The 20,035-nt window shown below is 31.6% G+C and overlaps 2 protein-coding genes across 3 annotated transcripts in view; one reads left to right on the top strand and one right to left on the bottom strand.

Moving 5' to 3' along the window:
- Positions 1-6,122, bottom strand: part of LOC124539765 (zinc transporter ZIP13 homolog) — a 34,629-nt gene extending 28,507 nt beyond the window's left edge. Inside the window, exon 1 of the mRNA XM_047117113.1 lies at positions 5,614-6,122. Coding sequence (XP_046973069.1) covers positions 5,614-5,785 — 172 coding nt within the window. The 5' untranslated portion in view covers positions 5,786-6,122. The remainder of the gene's footprint in view (positions 1-5,613) is intronic.
- Positions 6,123-7,095: 973 nt separating this feature from the next.
- LOC124539912 (F-box/LRR-repeat protein 2) lies at positions 7,096-19,439 on the top strand. 2 transcript variants are annotated; one of them, XM_047117284.1, is made up of 11 exons: positions 7,096-7,570; positions 13,441-13,609; positions 14,235-14,390; positions 14,626-14,775; positions 15,106-15,266; positions 15,581-15,686; positions 16,741-16,942; positions 17,655-17,822; positions 17,945-17,999; positions 18,531-18,679; positions 19,111-19,438. In XM_047117284.1, the coding sequence occupies exons 1-11, from the start codon at positions 7,478-7,480 to the stop codon at positions 19,244-19,246; spliced, it is 1,545 nt and encodes a 514-aa protein (XP_046973240.1). In that variant the 5' UTR covers positions 7,096-7,477; the 3' UTR covers positions 19,247-19,438. The 2 variants fall into 2 exon arrangements, with proteins under 2 accessions (XP_046973240.1, XP_046973239.1); XM_047117283.1 differs by lacking the exon at positions 7,096-7,570 and adding an exon at positions 12,440-12,705 and having other exon boundaries at positions 19,111-19,439.
- Positions 19,440-20,035: the final 596 nt, after the last annotated feature.

Below are 20,035 nucleotides of genomic sequence, written 5' to 3'. Positions count from 1 at the left end.
TATTTGTTTCTTAATATTCAAAACATTATTTTTATATAACATTCAAAAAACTGTATAACGTAATATGTAAATTTATGCATGGAATAAAAGCTTTTTTAATTTTTATTTCATTTATTTTTTTAAATTATTTTATTTATTATTATATATTTTACTGGCAGGCAGACTTTCAAATATCTGGCACTGTAAGAAATATCAACCAATTCATAACGCCTTCGTCGTTTGTGCCTGTAGTCACAGTAACAAATTTGTTTCAAATCGGACCTCCACAAAATTTAGTATTGCTGTTTAGCAGTAGAATAAGAGGAGTTGATTAGCAATCCAGACGGATTTGTATCTTGTATACATTGAATCAAAAAACTTGTTACATACATATGTAAATATCATTGTTTATATATTGACCGTTTGGTGCAATCTAGAGTCGGTAATGATTACCGTGACAACTACATGCCCCTTCGTTACATTATACTTCAGCAAATTAATTTTTATATTCGTCACGATCACACTTCAGATAACACTCAAGTATATATCGTACGATGGTATATTAAACTTGCATTAAATATGTCTGTTTCTAAAGTAACTTATGTGATACGTAATCTTTATTCACAGATATAATAACATATCAGAATTTTACACAAGTATCTAGAAAAAAACCCGACAAAAGAAAGTCATTGCTCGATGACATCATTCGAATAAAAAAAAAAAGATACTATAATGTGGAAGAAATGAAAGATGAAGATAAAATATTGTTTTTTTTTAAGATTTTTTTGTATGTTTCATGCGCACGTGCACATAAATAGTGAGAAATAAACCACATTAAAATTTACTTTTAAATATTTCTCTTTTGATAAAAATTATTAAAACTTTATCCTACGTGCGGTAATCCGAGATTCTACACCAAGCTGCCAGCGTTGGCTAGCTTACGGTTTCTCACAGTGATCTTGATGTTTTTCGTTTTCACCTCATACTATATTTTCCTAGACAGCTGATGTCGCAATAATCAATATCTATTTTTTTATCACTGTAAAGCACTCCAGGCAAGTTACCTAACAGTTTCACAACTCGACATCGCAATCGTACTCAGAGTTATCGATTTATTCTAAAATTAGGAAAAAAATGATTGCTTGTTTGTTTGATAGAATGCACTAATCTCAGATTCTATCAGACTGAATTGATTTATAAATATTTTTATATTAGATGGTCTTTACTCAGAAAGATACGGAGCAGGGCACGTGCTTTCTTAAAAACGGCTAGTATTTTTAAACCTGATATTAAAAACTGTAGTCTTTTTTTACCATTTATTATAGTTAGCCTATATAGTTGCGTCTGCGAATTCGCTCGCAATTTCATCGTCATCGTCGGTCGTTTGTTATAAAAAGTAGCCTTGAAGCTGAAGCTTGCTTCATTACAAATTTTATCAAATTCAGTTTAGTGGTTTAGCTATGAAAGAGAAACAAACAGATAGAGAGAGTTAGTTACATTCAAATTCATAATCCTAATATTAAAGATGTAATATTGAAATTTGAAAGTAAATTCAATAGTTTATCACCTAATATTATTCAATGCAATTGAAAAATATGTGAGCACAAAAAATACAAACTGTAGTGTAGATACATATATGCAGCATTTGGGCAAGACTTTATATAATGTTTTTTTGCTATTGAAGATACTCAAATAATCAAAACTCATACTTTTATAATGTATACTTAATAACTTAGCTATATTTATGATTACGGTATGATAAAGTTTCGAGAACTTTCGAGACAAGGAAGATATGACATATCAAGTATTAATATTTGACAGTTACATTCGTTTTTTTTTTCATCTAATTGAATAATTAAAATAGTAAAACAAAACTGTTAATTCTCAATCGATTCAAATTCAAAAAATCAAAAATTAATTAAGTAATTCTGAATAAATTTGTATTCAGTCTGAAAACACGACTAACATTAATTAACCTGACCAGAGAATCGAGCCATCGTCCCAAAAATCTAAAGCTTTATAGGCATAAATAAGGGAAAAGTTAAAAATTAATTTATACATAAATCATGACTGCTTGGCGTCCTGATACTGTTTCAATTTCTGTGAAATACGAGTCATACTATCAGCAAAGGCAATAAGGCTGAGTATTGAAGCCTTAAACAGTAAGGCGGTGTGTGAAATGGGTGATAAATATCACAACGATAACAACTGTTCAAATTATTTTATACCAGTATGTATGTATGTTTTATGTATTAAAAAGTAGTCAAGTTCTTTCTTGAAGTTCAAGGTTGCTTTATACCAATTTCGTAAGATGCCGGTGTATGATATTAGTATAGATGACTATATTTTTTTAAACTGGCGGAAGGAAAATATAGCAAGTCATGATTGAAGATGTTTTCTGAATCGAACTTGAATTTTAAGATGGCATTTTATATATCAACATCTGTGACGATAAATACGAAAGGAACTCTTCTTTCTGTTAAATTTGATATGAAAAAGTACACTTTGATCAACAATACCACGTGCTATTGTTGATCGAGCACTAAAACTGATTAATTACTTAAACTCGAGCGTAGCCGCGAGCGACAACGAGTTTTATACCATGTTTACTTTTTATTTTTTTATAAGAAAGGTTAACAAGGAAATGCCTAAATTTATATATATAAAAGTAAAGAACTTTTTACCACGATTAAGCACGAAATCTCAGAAACGATGTCAATTATAGACTTGAAATGTAGCAAGCAGGTTCCCTATAGGAAGTGTAAGACGTCCGCTTTTTAACCACAAGAACGGATTTTACGAAACTCCATCCCTAATGAAGTAAAATGGGGGTTGGAACTGGAAGCTTATATTTAATTTCGCGAGTAAAGCAGATTCAGTTAGATATATTATAACTGAGAAAATGACTGTTTATTAATTTGCTTGCTATGATTTCATGTGTTAACCACTTATTCTATCTTTGGTTAATTTAGCATAAACTATGTTAAAGAATCAGGACACAGGAAAGGGTCCTCATATACGTGGACCCTTGTCCACGTATATGAGGGGCTGCAAACACAGGTAAGATATTATATACCTCAGTATAGTATGACACAACTTAGATGTAGCATCGGCAAAATTCGTAAAAACGATCACATCCAAATTAAGTAAGCTATTCCAAATTATCAATATTTACACCAACGTAATAATTTGTTATATCATATGAACTAATATATTCGTCAATATGACACGTCGATTTATATGAACTTGCTTTTTCGAGTTGAACTGACGCGAGAATCTATAGCGACGAATAGCGTCGAATACCGCGACAAGAAGCTATTTATATTGGTTGTATAAATCGGCAGTAATCGGTTTTATTGAATTTGCCGATGATACTTTTTAGTTGTGTCGTTCTATACCTGTGTATATAATTATTTACCGGTCTGACACCTAGCAACAAAAGTGCTGCTTAGAGGACGATCGATTAATAAGGCCCTCTATACATACGCGTGTGTATGTGTTGCCAACAGCAAAATGTAATCCATCTTATGTTAAATAGTTATCACTTGTTTTCAAAATTCAAATAGAGATTTCATCTCCGTTTATCTTGTCTTTATAAATAAAGTTCGATGACAGTACAAAAAAACCCATAATCTGAAAGGATTGGAAGAAAACAGATAGCTATTGTATTAAATTTAGATTTTTTTAACTTTATTGAATGTTTGATTAGAATTTATCTTAATTCATTTGATCTATCTATTCATAAAAAATTGTCTATATATACCCTTAAATATTAACTTTTACCTCATTTTTGTTGTGTGATGACAAACACAGACTATTGCTTATGTACCTTTTTTATTTTAAATATCATATAGTGTTTGCTAATCAAGATTCTTTTGTTTCTATATTAAATATTGTGGAGATTCTACAACTTGATCGGTTAAAATTATTTGTAATGTGTTTATGGTTTGATAAAGTATAGGTAACTTGTTTCAGGTAATATAATTTCAGGGTTTCTGGAAGAGATCTCTTGTTAGAGATAAGTTATCCCTTTGTACACATTTTTCATTTATGTAATTCTCTGTATACTCTGTTGGTACATAAATAAATAAATAATTTAAAAGATGTTTTTATAAAACATATTTAATTGTTTTTTATATTGTCTATTATACTATATTCTCTGTAAACTTAATAACAAACAAAATTTTAAATATTTACAACTGTCAAAACCATATCAAATAAATGTTATGAGTTTTGAATGGAGATGTAATGATGTTATCTACCCGTGGGGTTGTTGTTATTCTGCTTCAAAAAACTGACAACAACATATTACATCGCCCAACAACAACTCTTTGTAAGGTTGAGAGAACCCGTGTAACATCAGGCACAGGGAACACAACTACAGTTTCCAAGTTTGATGGTGCATTAAAGAAATAAAGAATGGTTTGTAAGTCTGTTATTAACGTCTATTGGCAGTGGTGATCACATTAGGCCTTTTTCTTTGACCACTGACATATATCATAAAAAAAATATTTATCTATTATATCATGTTAAGGATCTACAAACCCTACGGCCTAGTTGAAAGTCTTTATAAAAAATGTTTAATATACACCCATAATTTTTTAAATTTTACTTCAGAGATGCCAACTGTCAAATGATGAATGGTAATCAATCACTTTAGTTCATTGACATTGATACCGTAAGAAATATTAGTCATTTCTACTATGTCAATATTCCATCATCTTTGGGGACTATATAGCAATGTTCCTTATTTTTAGAAGTACATTAGCTCACTCACTTTAAAAACTGGAAGCACAATTATATATTAATCTTAATCAATATTTATATATTATCTTTATTGAGATTTTTGAGACTGTCTTGATGTGAGTTTGACCAATTATTTGTATAAAGAAACCTTTCAATGACAATTTATATCATATTCTTATTTTAATTAATATTTATGCATTAACTTTATAGAAATAGCAAAATAAAAAATGTTGAGGTAAATTGCTAAATAAAAAATTGTCAAAAATAATATCAGACAGATCATGTTACCTTTTCATATAGCTGTATTGATGATTATGTCATATAAAATATTCTTTCTAGGTATGTTTATCAATGCTAATGTTCAATTGACTAATCCGTGACCTTCAATATAGTACATTAAAGGGACTGATAAAACAAATTACCATAACAAAGGAATACCAAATTCTTATCATTTTGTTTGTAATGTAATAAACTCTTTCTATTAACAACTTGCTACTGCTAAAAAGCTGTTTTTAAAGTTGAAGAAAAAATAATGAATCAGTATATTCTTTCGTTAATAATTATTACTAAATATTGCGTGTACATTTATTAATCGCTGTATATATATTGTGGTAAAAAAAATAATCAAATCAGTGTATATAAGCCGTAGAAACGTATTTATTCTGTTAGTTACTTCGAGTGATACGAGGTTATGGAAGAAATGTAAAATAAGCAATGAAATCATTCTTAAAATTAAATTATAAATAAACATTGTATTGGAAAGAGGTTAAATGATATATATTTTCTAAGAATTTAACGCGCGATCTTTCTTTGTTCTGTTAAAAATTACGAGATGACACAAGAAAATTATAAATAGTTCGTTTTAAAGTTTAAAATAAATTCACTTACCTCCGTCTTTAAAAGACGCTGTTTCGTCGATAGGAATTATTAACAAAGGCAGGATTCCACTCAAGCCGACCAGCATCGATGCAAGAGCAGAAAATAACCATGGATGTTCATCCAATTCTTCCACAAAATTATAAAAATACTCGGGTAAAAGTCCTCCTATATAGGTCTCCATTTTATTTTTATTTAATTCAAAAATCGAACACAACCCAAACTTTACACCGCGCGAAAACAACCACACTGTATTGTTTTCTAAAGTTTCTGCATAATCGTTTTTCAAAGATTCTTCTACCCAGACGGACTAATCTACACTGAGATTGAGTACGTCCGTTTATATCTCCACAGATTGACGATTGCAATATTTATTATCTATTTATCAAGTTGAGATAAATTTGTGAGGAACGATCAATCGTGTTTTTTCATTTTGCCACCAAATTTACTGCGCAACCGACGACAGCACGAAATATAATACACCTGCGACGAAATAGGTAATAAATTAAATTGCGATTTCCTCGATTCAATGTTTGTTTTGTTTGTATTGCTAGTGAATAAGATTGAAGAACTTACCAGTGCTGCCAGCGATGAATTTTCATCTGCCTATAGTCGATTACTAAAAATTTTATTATGTTGTAAAGTTGATTTTGTACATCGAATAACATTAAAAAATAAATTTCAACTTGATCAGAAATTAATTTATTATGGTATGCTTTTATGGAGTTACCGTTCGCAATGAAGCAGTTAAGTTTAAATGCCTTAAATATGACATAATAAAAAATACGTCAATCGATTTAAAAAGAAAATCAACTATTTTTTTTTTAAATAAATAACGAATAACTGCAGATATACTTCGGCATATTTTTTATACCATGAACGATGACTCATGTAATTTTCGTTTAAATTTCCACAAAAAACTGCAATGGTGAAGGGTAATGGCAACACTAAAATTATTTATAATTATGAAGTTAGAAACGAATCATTGTCAAATTGTCAGCTTTTTGACATGTTTACTTTTATTTGTTTGATACTGACATTTTAGCTCTTTTTTTTAATATATATTTATATAAACATTTTAATTATAGTATTCTAAATGATAATATAAATATGTTATTTAAATTTCTTTAGTTTTTATTTAATAATATTTTCGTTTAAGCTTAAAACTAAATGGCAACATTTACGAACAAAGAAAAACATCAGAATATTTAAATTGTGCCAAGAAGGCAACATTTTCTTCTAATAGGTATCGCAGAAGAGGAAGCGGTTATCAGATTCTATTTCATTTGTGCAACCAAGATATTATGATTATAATTATTTAAAAATTTCTTTTCATTAATCTTGGTTTATATTATGATTAGGCATAGGTAGGCGTACATGTTCTTTTTTCTTAATATGAAACTGCTAGGTATTCAAAGGAACTTTTAGAAGAATTTATAACGAAAAACTTAATTTTATTAGTCATAAAAAATGCATATTTTTTATATTTGTACAATGAGCGCAGGAAATGCAAATAAATTTGACTGAATGTTACCGTGACACCAAATGCAATACGATTCTTCTTGGCAGCTGCGTCTGAGCGCCCAGTTGAAGCGAAATGCCGTACTTATTTTGGCTTGCCAATTTAGATATCTGACTACATATAAATACATTATACATAACGAACGGACGGCGTATCGCACTAGCAACATATTAAACCAGCTCGTACAAGGTACGCGTCGTAAGTTCTGCGTGTTTAACTTTGCAAAGTTTCGCGCCAAAGTGACGTTCCTGTATGAGGTATTGAGAACGCGTTAAAAATTTGTGCATCGAGCCAAACAATTTTTGTGGTGTTAATTGTTACCCCCTTTTGGGTTGTTGGCAAATAAAAACAAATATGGATTCGTGGGGCATTTTAAATGTGGATACTGCAGCGGCTGCTATATCACGAGATGACATGCATAGTAGTTTTAGAAGGAAAGAAATTATGGTAAGTTTTTTTTTTAATTCTTTGATAGTAAAAACATAGACTAAAAACGTAACAATGGCATCTGATTATAAATATAGATATGACTAATTAATTATAATATTCTTTATTATCATTTTAATCTCTAATTTGAAAAGCAAGTTATTAGGGGTTTATTAAGCCTTTAAGGAATTTCTTTCACTGACATCAGTAGTATAATATATACCTAATTTTATCTATATCGATACAATCAAAGTCATTGTTTAATGGTACTTTTTTTTTAAATATTTTATATGGGTCAAGTGTTTGTAAACCTTAATATTGTCTATGACTGTCTTAATTTTATTATTGTTATGTATTGTTAGGATATTAATTATGTATTGTGCTAGAGAAATAAAAGTGTTTTAATTCAAATATAACTAAACTTGCAAATCTGTTGCTAAAATCCTTCGTAAAGTCAAAAAATATTTATTAAACGTACATAAATATGTAAGTGTAAATATTTTGACAATATCTTAAATGGATCAGGCGAACAGTTTACTGAATCCCAAAACTTCGTATATCTCTAACGCAGATTGCTAAATGGTTTAATTATTCAAATACTAGTTCAACGGAAAAACATTAAGATTACGCCCAAAATTTAAAAAAAAATACCCAAAATCTGTCATAGTAAGGTACTTCGCGTATGGTTTTATAGTTAAAAATAATAATCGAGTAACTACCAAAATATTATTGTCCTCGTACAGCCTTTGGTTTGACCGTAACAACTGCTCATATTTTCCACGTGTACTGAATTATTTGTCCTTATTTTTCTTTTTTTTTTTCGGACAAGTCATGTTCTTTCCTATTACGTTGGAATGTTTTCTGTTAGGAATGTGATGTTTAGGTGTCAACATTATACAGATTATTAGGAGAAATATGACATCAGGATGTAAAACAGATGTGCGTAACCACGACATCTAAATTAAAAACGGCCCACGGTTATGATGAAACGATATTTTCATAATTTTTTAGATGGAATTTTAAAGTGACATACTCAAGAATTCGCATAAAACACGACATTTTTACTTTTAAATCGCGTCATAGACGAAATTTTATGTAAACATTGGTAGACGCCCGCGGCTTCGCTCGTGTTTTAGTGCTTTGGTAGTCATATGTTGGGCAAAAAAGTAGCTTATGTCCCTCCTTGGACTTAAAATTTGCTTCATACCAAATTTCATCAAATTCGGTTTATTCGTATAGTAATGAAAGAACGACAGACAGACAGAGTTATTTCATATTTTTGATATTAGTATAGATAGTATAGAAAGTCAATCAAAACATAAAATTGCTTAGTTACATTACTGTAATTATAGCCTCTAGACTTCTTAGAGTTAGAGACTTGTTTCATTGAGAAGCCCGTCGGTATTGGCTGTCGGAATACCATGTTTTACTAAAATATGTGTGGTGTGATTATCTGTCATTTTTTATTTATTTAAGAAATTTAGTTATCTTATCGTCATTGCATCTGTAGGAAAGTATTAATTTATCTATCTCTTGTAATGTCAACGAGTCTCCAACCTCGCAAATTCATATTTATGAAAGGAAACGATTAACATGGTTTAATATTGAGTTGATAAAAATGATGTTTATCGGCAAACTCAAAATGTTCAAAATAAAAAGCTTCGTCCAAATTTTCATAAATAAATCCGATCTCATTGTATCTTAAGTATTGAACCAAAACTATTGGTAGCTGTTCTGTCAAACATACTAGATAAAGAACTCAGTGCTTTATTCAAGCAATTTCGTTCATCTTTTATTAGAATGGGAAATGTCTTGCGCTGTCGGTAAATGACTCTTCAGCTTAGAATGTGTATTCACCAATTTTGATGTACGCCACTGTTTTATGCTGCGTCAAAGCACTTCGGGAGGGAACTAAAAAGGGTTCCTATATTGTTACCGACGTTAACTGTGTATAAGTAGGACAGGGAAGATCACTCGTGAAAGATTCCTCTAGCGTACCAATAAAACCCAAATATTGATAAAGACTATCAAAAGGTAAAACATGGAAAATATTGAATATTTGTGACTTGTCAGAAATTGCTTGTTTTATCTTGACATAATGCGTAAGGTCGAAGGACTTGTGCGGAAAAGACTCTGAGGTTGGTGAAAATATTAGGGAGTGGAGAGACATTAGGTACCATAAATGCTATTCCATACGTCTCGGGGAAAAAAACGTGCTAACGGTAGTGATAACGAATCCCTACGTTAGATCGTACTTTGAGTTTTCTTTCATGAATTCTGGATGTCTATCTGATGGGGCCTTTTTGCAGATTTTGTTTATTTATTTTTTCTTATAGGGTACTGATTCTTTTATGGCATTATTTTTATAATGTATAATGAAAAAAAGAGCAATTTTGACATTTTTACCACAATTTTAAATAAAACACCCAAAACTTCATAGGCAAAATTAAACCACTCATTATAATTTACTCGAGCAGAGCAAACAGTTGTCCCACACCTGCTGAGATAGTTGACAGTAATAAATGAATTATGTCCAACATCTCGATCCGTATCTAATTAAACGATTTGAAGTTGACAAAAGTTCATTATTGGCTATGCAGCGCCTTAACTATCAATCAACAAGTGCTTTGATGAGCTGCTCAACGTCGGAAGCTATTAGTACGATATTTATAATTACTCTAAGAAAATTTGTGGCATGATTTATATACAACTAGTTGTCGCTTGTGGTATCGCTCGCGTTTTAGGGATTTTGTATGCTTCAGCATAAGTAGCCGATGTCCTTCCATGGAGATCAAGCTTGCATAATAACAACATTCATAAAATTCGATGTAAATTGATCGTAAAACGACAGACAGAGTCTTTCGTATTTATAATATTAGTATAGATAATAGAAAATAATATACCAGAGAGTTATTAAAGTTATTTAATTATACTAGAGATAAATACACACTTAAATCTATCATTAAATAAAATTTTAACATTAATTGATTATAACAAAATATATTAAAGTACTTGTATGTTATATCTCAGGTGAAATCAGTTACAGCTAGAGACATATCCCATTCGAAACAGTTTTCCGTTGTTTTAATCTGTAATACTTATTCTGCGATTTTTAAATAACTATATTGAAAATTCACTTTTTAAAAAATACCATTCAGTCTGCCGATGAGTCATATATCCAGGAAATACCTTTTTGCGTGCCAATTTATGCCGGTTCAAGATCGCAGATGGGACAAATTACTGGCAAACGTAAATACCAACAATACTCTTACACCACTTTCGATCTTAATAACGTGTCGTTGCTTACAAATTAGTTTTAAATCGCTTAAACAAATTATTTCAAATGGTCTTTCGATTCGATTGGTTCTTAAATATCACTGAATTGGAGCATACGTTACAGATAATTCTTAAGTGTTATTTATTGTGTATGTATTAAGACGCCTTTGATTCTTTGATGTACCAAATCAGTTTGATGAATTGTTTTCGATTAAATTGATTATTAGTTATTGGAAGCGTTGCAACTGCTGATAAAATTTATAATTGTTTTCAAAGACATATCGTAACGTTAAGAATACATTTAGGGTGATTATAGTATTTTTATTTTTCGTTTAGAAATCTAAGTTATATCGATAAGCCTTATTTACAATTAAAAAAGCTATGATTACTCTAAAAGAAAAAAAAATGTTCAATTTGACTTCCGTTACTACGGGCCTTTTTTTGGTAGTGGGTCTTTATGAAAGCCCGTTTGATACCAACCACTTAACAAATATTTAACCATCAAACAGCAATATTTAGTATGTAATGTTTGAAGGGTGTAAGCAGGCACAACGGATATAAATTGTGGTATTGGTGTGATGTAAGGACTAGTTAATATTAAATTACAGTGGTAGTGACCACTTACCATCAGGTGGCCCATTTGCACATCCGCCTACTGATTACAAAAAAAAACTACCTTGCAGTGTCATTGGACAGGATGCGCGTAGTACTGGCCATCTGGTAATTTGGCCATATTACTTTTAGGTTCAGATTAGATATAGAAAGTTATTTTCATTTAAAAACAAAACCATACAAATAATATGTGTGATGTTAGCATACTTTTTAATTACTATTTTCCTTGACATTTGTAGTAAAATGTTAGCCAAGCATAGTAAAGTTAGTAATCAGGGTATACCTACTTATAGATAATGTCAGACACATGTCGAAGCTATTTATACTGTCTTAGTTATTATTCCAATTAAATATTTACCAAACCGAACTATGTAGTTAGATTTGGATATAAGTCACAAAATTTTATATATTTCTTAACTTAAAATAAAAATTTCTTTGTTTAAATTTTGACATCAAAATCAAGTTGTATCAAATTCTCGTACTAGGTATATTAGACAAGTCTACGTTGGGCAGGGTTTATATCTGAAGGCTCTGTTATAATAATCATTCGTATTAATTGTGTAATTAGTAAGACATTAACTTCATGATACGGAGAGTAGACTGAATATATGAGCCCAAGCGTCTACAAACATGAGATCTATGAGAAACAACTTACAGTTCACAATTTCTATTTCTATTTAACTAAAATTATTATGTTTACGTTCGATGATTGCATTATTATTCCTAGAAATTCTTTGTATTTCGAACCTTAGTTCAATAAACAGTATTTACATCGAGCATTTGAAAGCAATTTGAAATTTCCCGCTAACTAAAATGTCGGATGTTATAAGACATTTGGAACTCTAAATCACAGTTGATAAATTACATTCCATGGTTGTACGAAGTAAATATTTAAAATTTAACGTTAATTAATGTGTTATTTAACCGTGAAATGAATGAATAAAAAAATAATAAAGTATAAAATCGACAGAACTCTGGGTATGCTGTCCGTACCATACTAACGCCATCGCCACCCAGATGATTCCAAAATTAACCACAGCGTTTCATATTCTTAGCTCGCGTGAACTTTTCGCGCATGAAGTAAAACTATTATCACTGTGAAAGTAGTAAATTTTACCATTTTACACACAGTTTTAGTGTTTTATCCGTGATTGAATTAGTTTTTTAATATGGATATACCGACTGATGTTTGGGGGCAACTGGCTTTAGAAGCTAGTCAAGTTTATTTAACAGAAGGAGGTCAAATCAGAAGCCCTTTCGCTAATACGGTAATGTAGAATCGTGTTTATCAAGCAATCAAAGATACTTCATAAATATTGATAACATAATATTTGAACGGTTTTTAATAATAAAAGTAATGAAACGCAATTATTAATAATCGAAATATTTGTGATATTATTGTACTGTCAAACAAATTATTTTTATAAAATAGACATCCATAGCTCCATTATAGATAATGGTAGTTATGACGTTTTTCATTATAGCATGAAATTAGTTTAGATATCAATGTTTTTGATACTTGCTAATTACTTGCTTGCTAGTATAAATACTACATTCTGTGAATTTGTCATTATTTGTTTTAGTCGTAACAATAAATAAAGTTATCTTGTCTTACAAAAATGGGAACAATAAATTGATTACGAAACGTATTTAAAAAAAGAATATTTTGAGATTTTTTTATGGTATAGGTTGGCGGACGAGCATATAGGCCACATGGTGGTAAGTGGTTAACATCACCCATAGACAATGACGCTGTAAGAAATATTAACTATTCCATACATCGTTAATGCGCCACCAACCTTGGGAACTAAGATGTTATGTCCCTTGTGCCTGTAGTTACACTGGCTCATCCTTCAAAGCGGAACACAACAATACTGAGTACTGTTATTTGGCGGTAGAACTGATGAGTGGGTGCTACCTACCCAGACGGGCTTGCCCTACCACTAAGAAATTTTTTGATCGATTGAAGATACTCATGACCCAATTACCATTACTTATTTCAGACTATAGAAAAGCTACCGGATAAGGTATTGCTCAATATATTTTCATATTTATCTCATCGAGAAATATGTCGTATGGCAACAGTGTGCAAGCGATGGCGTATGGTTGCGTACGATACAAAACTGTGGACTCACGTCAGCCTGAGACCTGAGATATCAGGATTACATGTGGGTTGGTACATTTATCTCCAATATTTTATATCAATAAAGAATTACTCGTTGATAATACAATGTATTACTCATTAAAATTTCCGGAATAGGGCAATAGCGCCATCTATTATTAACACGGCGCATTTCAACTTAAAGCCCTTAACAGATGGCGTTACTAATCTTAGAAATCTTTTTAAAAATAAAAATGAATGTTTGTACACGTTGCGTTCTGTAAGAATTCATCTGATTGTGATGAAACAGTCAAATTAAATCATAATAAACTTTATTCAAGTAGGCTTTTACAAGTACTTTTGAATCGTCATTGGTTAATTGTTCTGCGTACGCCTTCGAAGATTTTTCATTTGTCCAAAATTGAGAGCCGATTCATCTCGTACTCGGCGGCGACGGAAAACATTGTGAGTAATTTCAATAAAATTCTGCCACATTGGAGCAGCCTCGTGGAATATGCTCCAATCCTTCTCATAGGGACCGGAGGCTCTAGCGCAGCAGTGGATGAATTTTTAGGCTATCAATGATGATTGATGATGAAAATAAATATGAATCTTTGAATAGTTGTCTTTCAATATAAAATCTTTTCGTATACTCTTATGTTACCTATATCACATTAATATATGTTTATTTTCCAGGTTCGTTGGAATCCCTGTTAGCTTTGATATCTATAAGATTCGGTCCATCACTTCGGTATATTGAGCTACCTATAGAACTAATTACACATACAGTTCTCCACGAGCTCGCAGCGAAATGTCCAAATTTGACGCACATGCTACTTGATTTTAGTACAGGTAACAGAAACACTAAGTCTAATTAACCCAGTTCATATATGTTCTGTAAAGGGTTGGTAATGAAGCGACGGCATGATTATGATTATTTATTTTTGAAATGTCGAGATAAGATCAAATCTTGGCACGGTAATTACTACGCCAGTAATAACCACTCCTAATTCTCCTCTTATTAATTTATTGAATTGAAACTATTTTCATTGACGTCCACATTGAAACTGTTATCATTATTTTATAGCGATGCAACTTCACGACTTCTCCGAGATGCAGGCTTTTCCAACAAAACTTCGTTACCTTTGCATCTGCTTGTCCGAGGTCATCTTTATGGAAGGATTCATGAGGAAGATTTACAATTTTATTAATGGATTAGAAATCTTACATCTTATAGGTTAGTAACTTATTTCATTATCTAACTTCATCTTGATTTCCTACCTGAAACCTGACGATAGTTTTGCATATAAGAAGTTTAAGAGGTTTGTTTTTGTTTCTTTATTCAGAATCGGATTATCTATTAGATTATATCTTTTTCATTATTAGCGTGAGCTGGTTCTATTCCCTGACAAGATTCAGAGTTATTATGTGCTTAATTTATGTTTATATATTATCTTTTTCCTGGCGGTAAATAAAAACTACTTAAGGAAAACTGATGTGTGATAAGTTCCAAGCTCCATTACAGAATTAACGGACTCTTACTTTTATATTAAATAAACGATTACAGGAACATACGAGAAGGTAGAAGAGGAAGAGGAAGAAATTTACGAAGTGATCAATGTACATAAACTGAAATCCGCCACGCCTAACCTGCGCGTGATTAATTTGTATGGCATCAACTTCGTGGATGACTCGCATATTGACGCTTTCAGTTCGAACTGTATACAGGTGGGTTCATGCAATTGCTTTTTCACATATGTCTTACACTATATGTCACATATGTCATGCAGGCAAGGTAGCCTATGTCAATTCTTGGAGTTCAAGTTTGCTTCATACCAACTTGCATCAAATTCGATTCAGAGGTTTGGTCGTGAAAGAGCGTCAGACAGACAGAGTTACTTTCGCATTTATAAGAAATAAATTCTTAAATTTTGCCCTGTTTTGGATATAAAAATTATATTGATTGCTGTCAGTACTAATTTCAACGTGTCCGAACTATTAGGCATAATATTCAATAATAACTGTAAAACGTTTATTTTCAGTTGGAATGTCTCGCTGTAAATTATTGCAACAAAGTAACTGGCTCTACTATGAAGACGCTATTCCAACGGTCTAGAAGACTTACGTGTTTGCTAATGAACGGATGTAGTAAGTTAAATTAAAAATAATATTATTTTATTTGTTAAAATTTTTGTCAGATACTCAATTGTGCTTTATACGCATGATGTGCTAATTTATCGGTGATTTTTCGTGTGTAATTACAATCATTTTCAAATACATAGTTTCATAACTAATTGTATGATTAGCCTAAGTTTTAAATTTTAATGTATATTCAACCAAAAAGTTTTTTTTTTTTTTTTAAAGAGTTTATGTAAGTTTATGCGAGTTCTTATATCTATAAATGTTAAAAAATATTTTTTTTTCCTTTGTTATTAATTGTATTATAGTGTTTAATACAATTTTGCGGAATTTAATTTTTAATTAGTATATAAAATTACTAAAATGTATACAATATTGTAATTTGATCAAATGATCAGAAATTAATAAGACAAAGTATTTCAGTAATTTTGCATTTATATTGTGAATTATATTCTAGTGTTGGATTCTTTTATAAAAAAGTCGATAAAAAAAATAACTTAATTAAACGATTATTATAAAATAATCGTTAAATAATAAAATCGTAATACTCCTGCAAAATAATATTTGTTTACATTTCTTGAGTTATTTTTCGGATACGTAGCGCGATATGCAATTTCTTGCAAATTCAAGCGAAAAGATGGAGTGAGTATTACAGTTATCGTCGTGACTACCACCCTGACTTCTAGTGAAGGAAACGTGCAAATTTTCCGAGAATAAAAGAGAAAAAGAGAATAAAAAGGCATTTAAATCGAAAATAAACATTTAAATTTTCATTACATTTTAAGAATAACATTCTTGTTACCATTTTAATATGTAAGTTTCCTGATAAATAAATCTTCTAATAGTAGCGTTAAATTGTAATTATTTTGTGAAACAAATGAATAAACAAATTAAACAAATAATTAAATATTGAACAATATCACATACATTAATCTGATACCAATGTAAGTAGCTAAAGCACTTGTGTCAGAAGTAACGACGGTATCACAATAACCCACACCCAAGACAACATAGAAAACTAATGAAAAAAAATTACATTAATCCGGAACTTAAAATTTTCCAGGTCTACATTCAGAGCACGTCATGCAGGTTGAATGGGAGAAGTCATCCATCCAGGAGTTGGACGTGACAGCGACGGACCTGTCAACGGAGTGCCTCATCGACATGCTCACGAGGATCCCGAATTTGAGGTTTCTGAGCGCTGGCCAGATCAATGGCTTCAACGACACCGTGCTGAAGGCTTGGCAGGAAGCCGGCACGGCGAGGTTAGTGATCTTGTTAAGACTCTTCAACTATGTATGTATGATATCTATAAGATCTAGGAGTCCATTTTTTATGGTATTTATTTGCGACCGAGCATATGGGTCACCTGATGGTAAGTGGTCGGCATTATCAAAATCAAAATAAACTTTATTCAAGTGGGCTTTTTGAATCGTCATTTAACAAATAAGTAAAGCTACCACCGATTCTACCGAGAAGAACCGGCAAGAAACTCAGTAGTTACTCTTTTTCAACATTTAAAAAATACAAAGTCATGTTAGTTAATACAATTATTAAAATTAACATATCCTGCCTGGAAGTCAACAGGTATTAATTCCACGCCTTTTTATCATCAACAAAATCTTGTATCGAATAATATGCCTTTTTTACCAATGTATTTTTTATAAACGATTTGAATTTACGAAACGGCAAAGTTTAGTTTAGTTACCCATAGAAAATGGCGTAAGGAATATTTACCATTCCAAACATCATCAATACTCCATCAACCTTGGGAAAAATAATGACCTGATGAAATTTGATTTATTTTGGATAACTCCTCGATTGTAATTGACCAATGTTGATTACTATTTAGATACATACTTATATTATTACAAATGGGAAAGTAAGCAAGTCTGTTTCTTTTTCACTCCTAAACGACTCAACGACTTTACCGACATTGATGAAAGGACTTATGCGCCAAGTCGCTCCGTTCCCCAGGAACCTGGTGGCGCTGGACGTGGACGCGTCGGACAACCTGTCGGACGAGGCGCTGCACCGCTTCCTGTCGCGCCACGGCGGCCAGCTGTGGGGGCTCGTGCTCAGCGGCATGCCGCACATCACCGACCAGCTGTGGCAGAGCGTGCTGCAGCTGCTCACCAACGCCAAGTACGCCCGCACTGCGCTTGACAACACCCTGCCTTCAGACACTAACAATACCCACACTGCCTCGCACAGCACACCTTCGGAACGATACCACCACCACGCTAACGGTACGCGCTTGCTTCCAGGATACTCATCATGGGCACGCAGGAGCGCCTCGGGGTCAACATTCACGTTGATCAGGTCGGTTTGTATGAACTATATTACTTGCAATAATTGGGTGAGATTTTCTTCACAGTTTGCATAAATATTTTGTCTTTCTGATTTTGGTAATTGTAAAATATTAATAGAGCCAATTTAATACAAATCTTCAAATAAGGATATTTTCGTGTAAAACCAGTTTATTAGTATCGTTAGTACTTTGTGTATGGTATCAGGAAACTAACAATGATATTCCCAAGGAGAGTTGATTCCATACTACATAATTGTCCGAGACATTTTTTCCCAGTGTAATATCATAAAACAAATTCGTTTGAATAATTCGTCAAGCGAATAATGAGTGGTACACACAAATACCTTTATTAAAACATATTAGACTTATCTCACTAATCCAACGAAAGTTTTAAAATTCTAAGCAATGTTCATAGTATTTGACTTTACACCAGACATATTTCTGAGTCTGAGGTAACGAAAGATTAATATAGAATATGGTCGCAGAGCTTGATTTAGTTGATGTGTGCATCAACGTGATGATCTAAAAATAACAAATTCCAGTTAATGGACGGCATCGCAAACAGCTGCCCTAACTTGGAGCGTCTCGAGCTGAGATGGGACCCAGAAAACCTCAGATTCAGCGACAAGAGTCAAAAAGCCATCGATATCCTTCGTGTGAAGTGTCTGAAGCTAAAATGCCTTGTTCTGAGGTGAGTTTAAATGCTGATCCTATTTCAGAGACATTTATTTATGTACGGCATTATTGATCCTACTTTTAGCGTCACTACATTTTGGTACTAAATTACTCTTTTAATTAATAATAAGATTTATTTAATAATTTAGTATGACCTGTATTATACCCAATCCTTTTTTTCAAAAGTCAAAAACCTTTATTCAAAATAGAAGTGTTTACACTTTCTTATTGATAGTCGCAAATGTACCACCGGTTCGGAATATCATACCTCAGACCTGAGAAGAACTGGCGAAAGAAACTCAGCGGGATCAATTTTTTTTCTTTTCTTATAATGTCAATTTATAATATATTTCAAAGGGGTGGCTTAGAAAAATAACGCATTATAGGGCTATCACTGCTATGTAAAGTTATTATTACGAAACAGATGGATGTAATTTTTTTTTCCAGCGATGGTCGTTATTACGAAATCGTGAAGGCAAACTTCGAGCGCGCAGACCGGACCACCGTCGTCAGGACATCAACCAATTGCAGAGTCTCAAACTATTACTTACTGTCTAATTACAAGGAACTTGTGTTTAACTAGTGCATACAACCGTTGTAAATAGAATGTTTTTAATTCATACGCGGTATTATTTATTGCTAAAATATTTAGCGCCAAATTTTTGAGATTTTTGGATGTGTAATATTTTTTTAAGTACCGATTCCTAAAAGTTTGAACGATGCTCGTATGGGGATTGGACACATTATCTTTTCAGTTGAACAAACGTCGTCGTTGCGTTGCCAACCAATCTGGATCCGTATCATTTTAAGATTTTATTTTTTTCTAAATTACTTTCAACTGAATCCTTATAATTATCTTATGGTCACTTGTTTCTAAACTCCCATCTCAACTTCTTAGTAATCGATGTTGCCATACACATAAGTATAAAATATAAATATACAGCAAATGGTAAATGGCTTGTCTGCTCAAAGACACTAAGACAAAAAATCCAAACCGTTTTATAATATCGACATATGCTCGTAACCGTCAAGTAGTTTTACTCCATATAAAGTGCAGAAAAGTACCTTTATTGGTATGGTTGGCAAAAACATTTTTTATTTTTGAACGAACAATGTTTTTAATTTTTGTAATCATAACCAACTTGTTACGTTTATATTAAAATCAATTCATTATTAAAATTACGTCAAATGAATTTTACTTTATTTATATTGATTAAGTATGTAATGAGATTAATTGGAACTTGATTCAGCATCGCTAAATGAGGTTATACGAGTAAATAAATAAATTAAAATACAACACAATGTGTATTTCCATTAAATATGCAAATTAATATGGATTTATATTCCCGTATATTTATCCAACAGAAAAATA

Source organism: Vanessa cardui, chromosome 23, assembly GCF_905220365.1.
Source record: "Vanessa cardui chromosome 23, ilVanCard2.1, whole genome shotgun sequence".
In the NCBI taxonomy this organism is placed as follows: Eukaryota; Metazoa; Arthropoda; class Insecta; order Lepidoptera; family Nymphalidae; genus Vanessa; species Vanessa cardui.
This window is presented reverse-complemented; position numbering and strand designations above follow the sequence as displayed.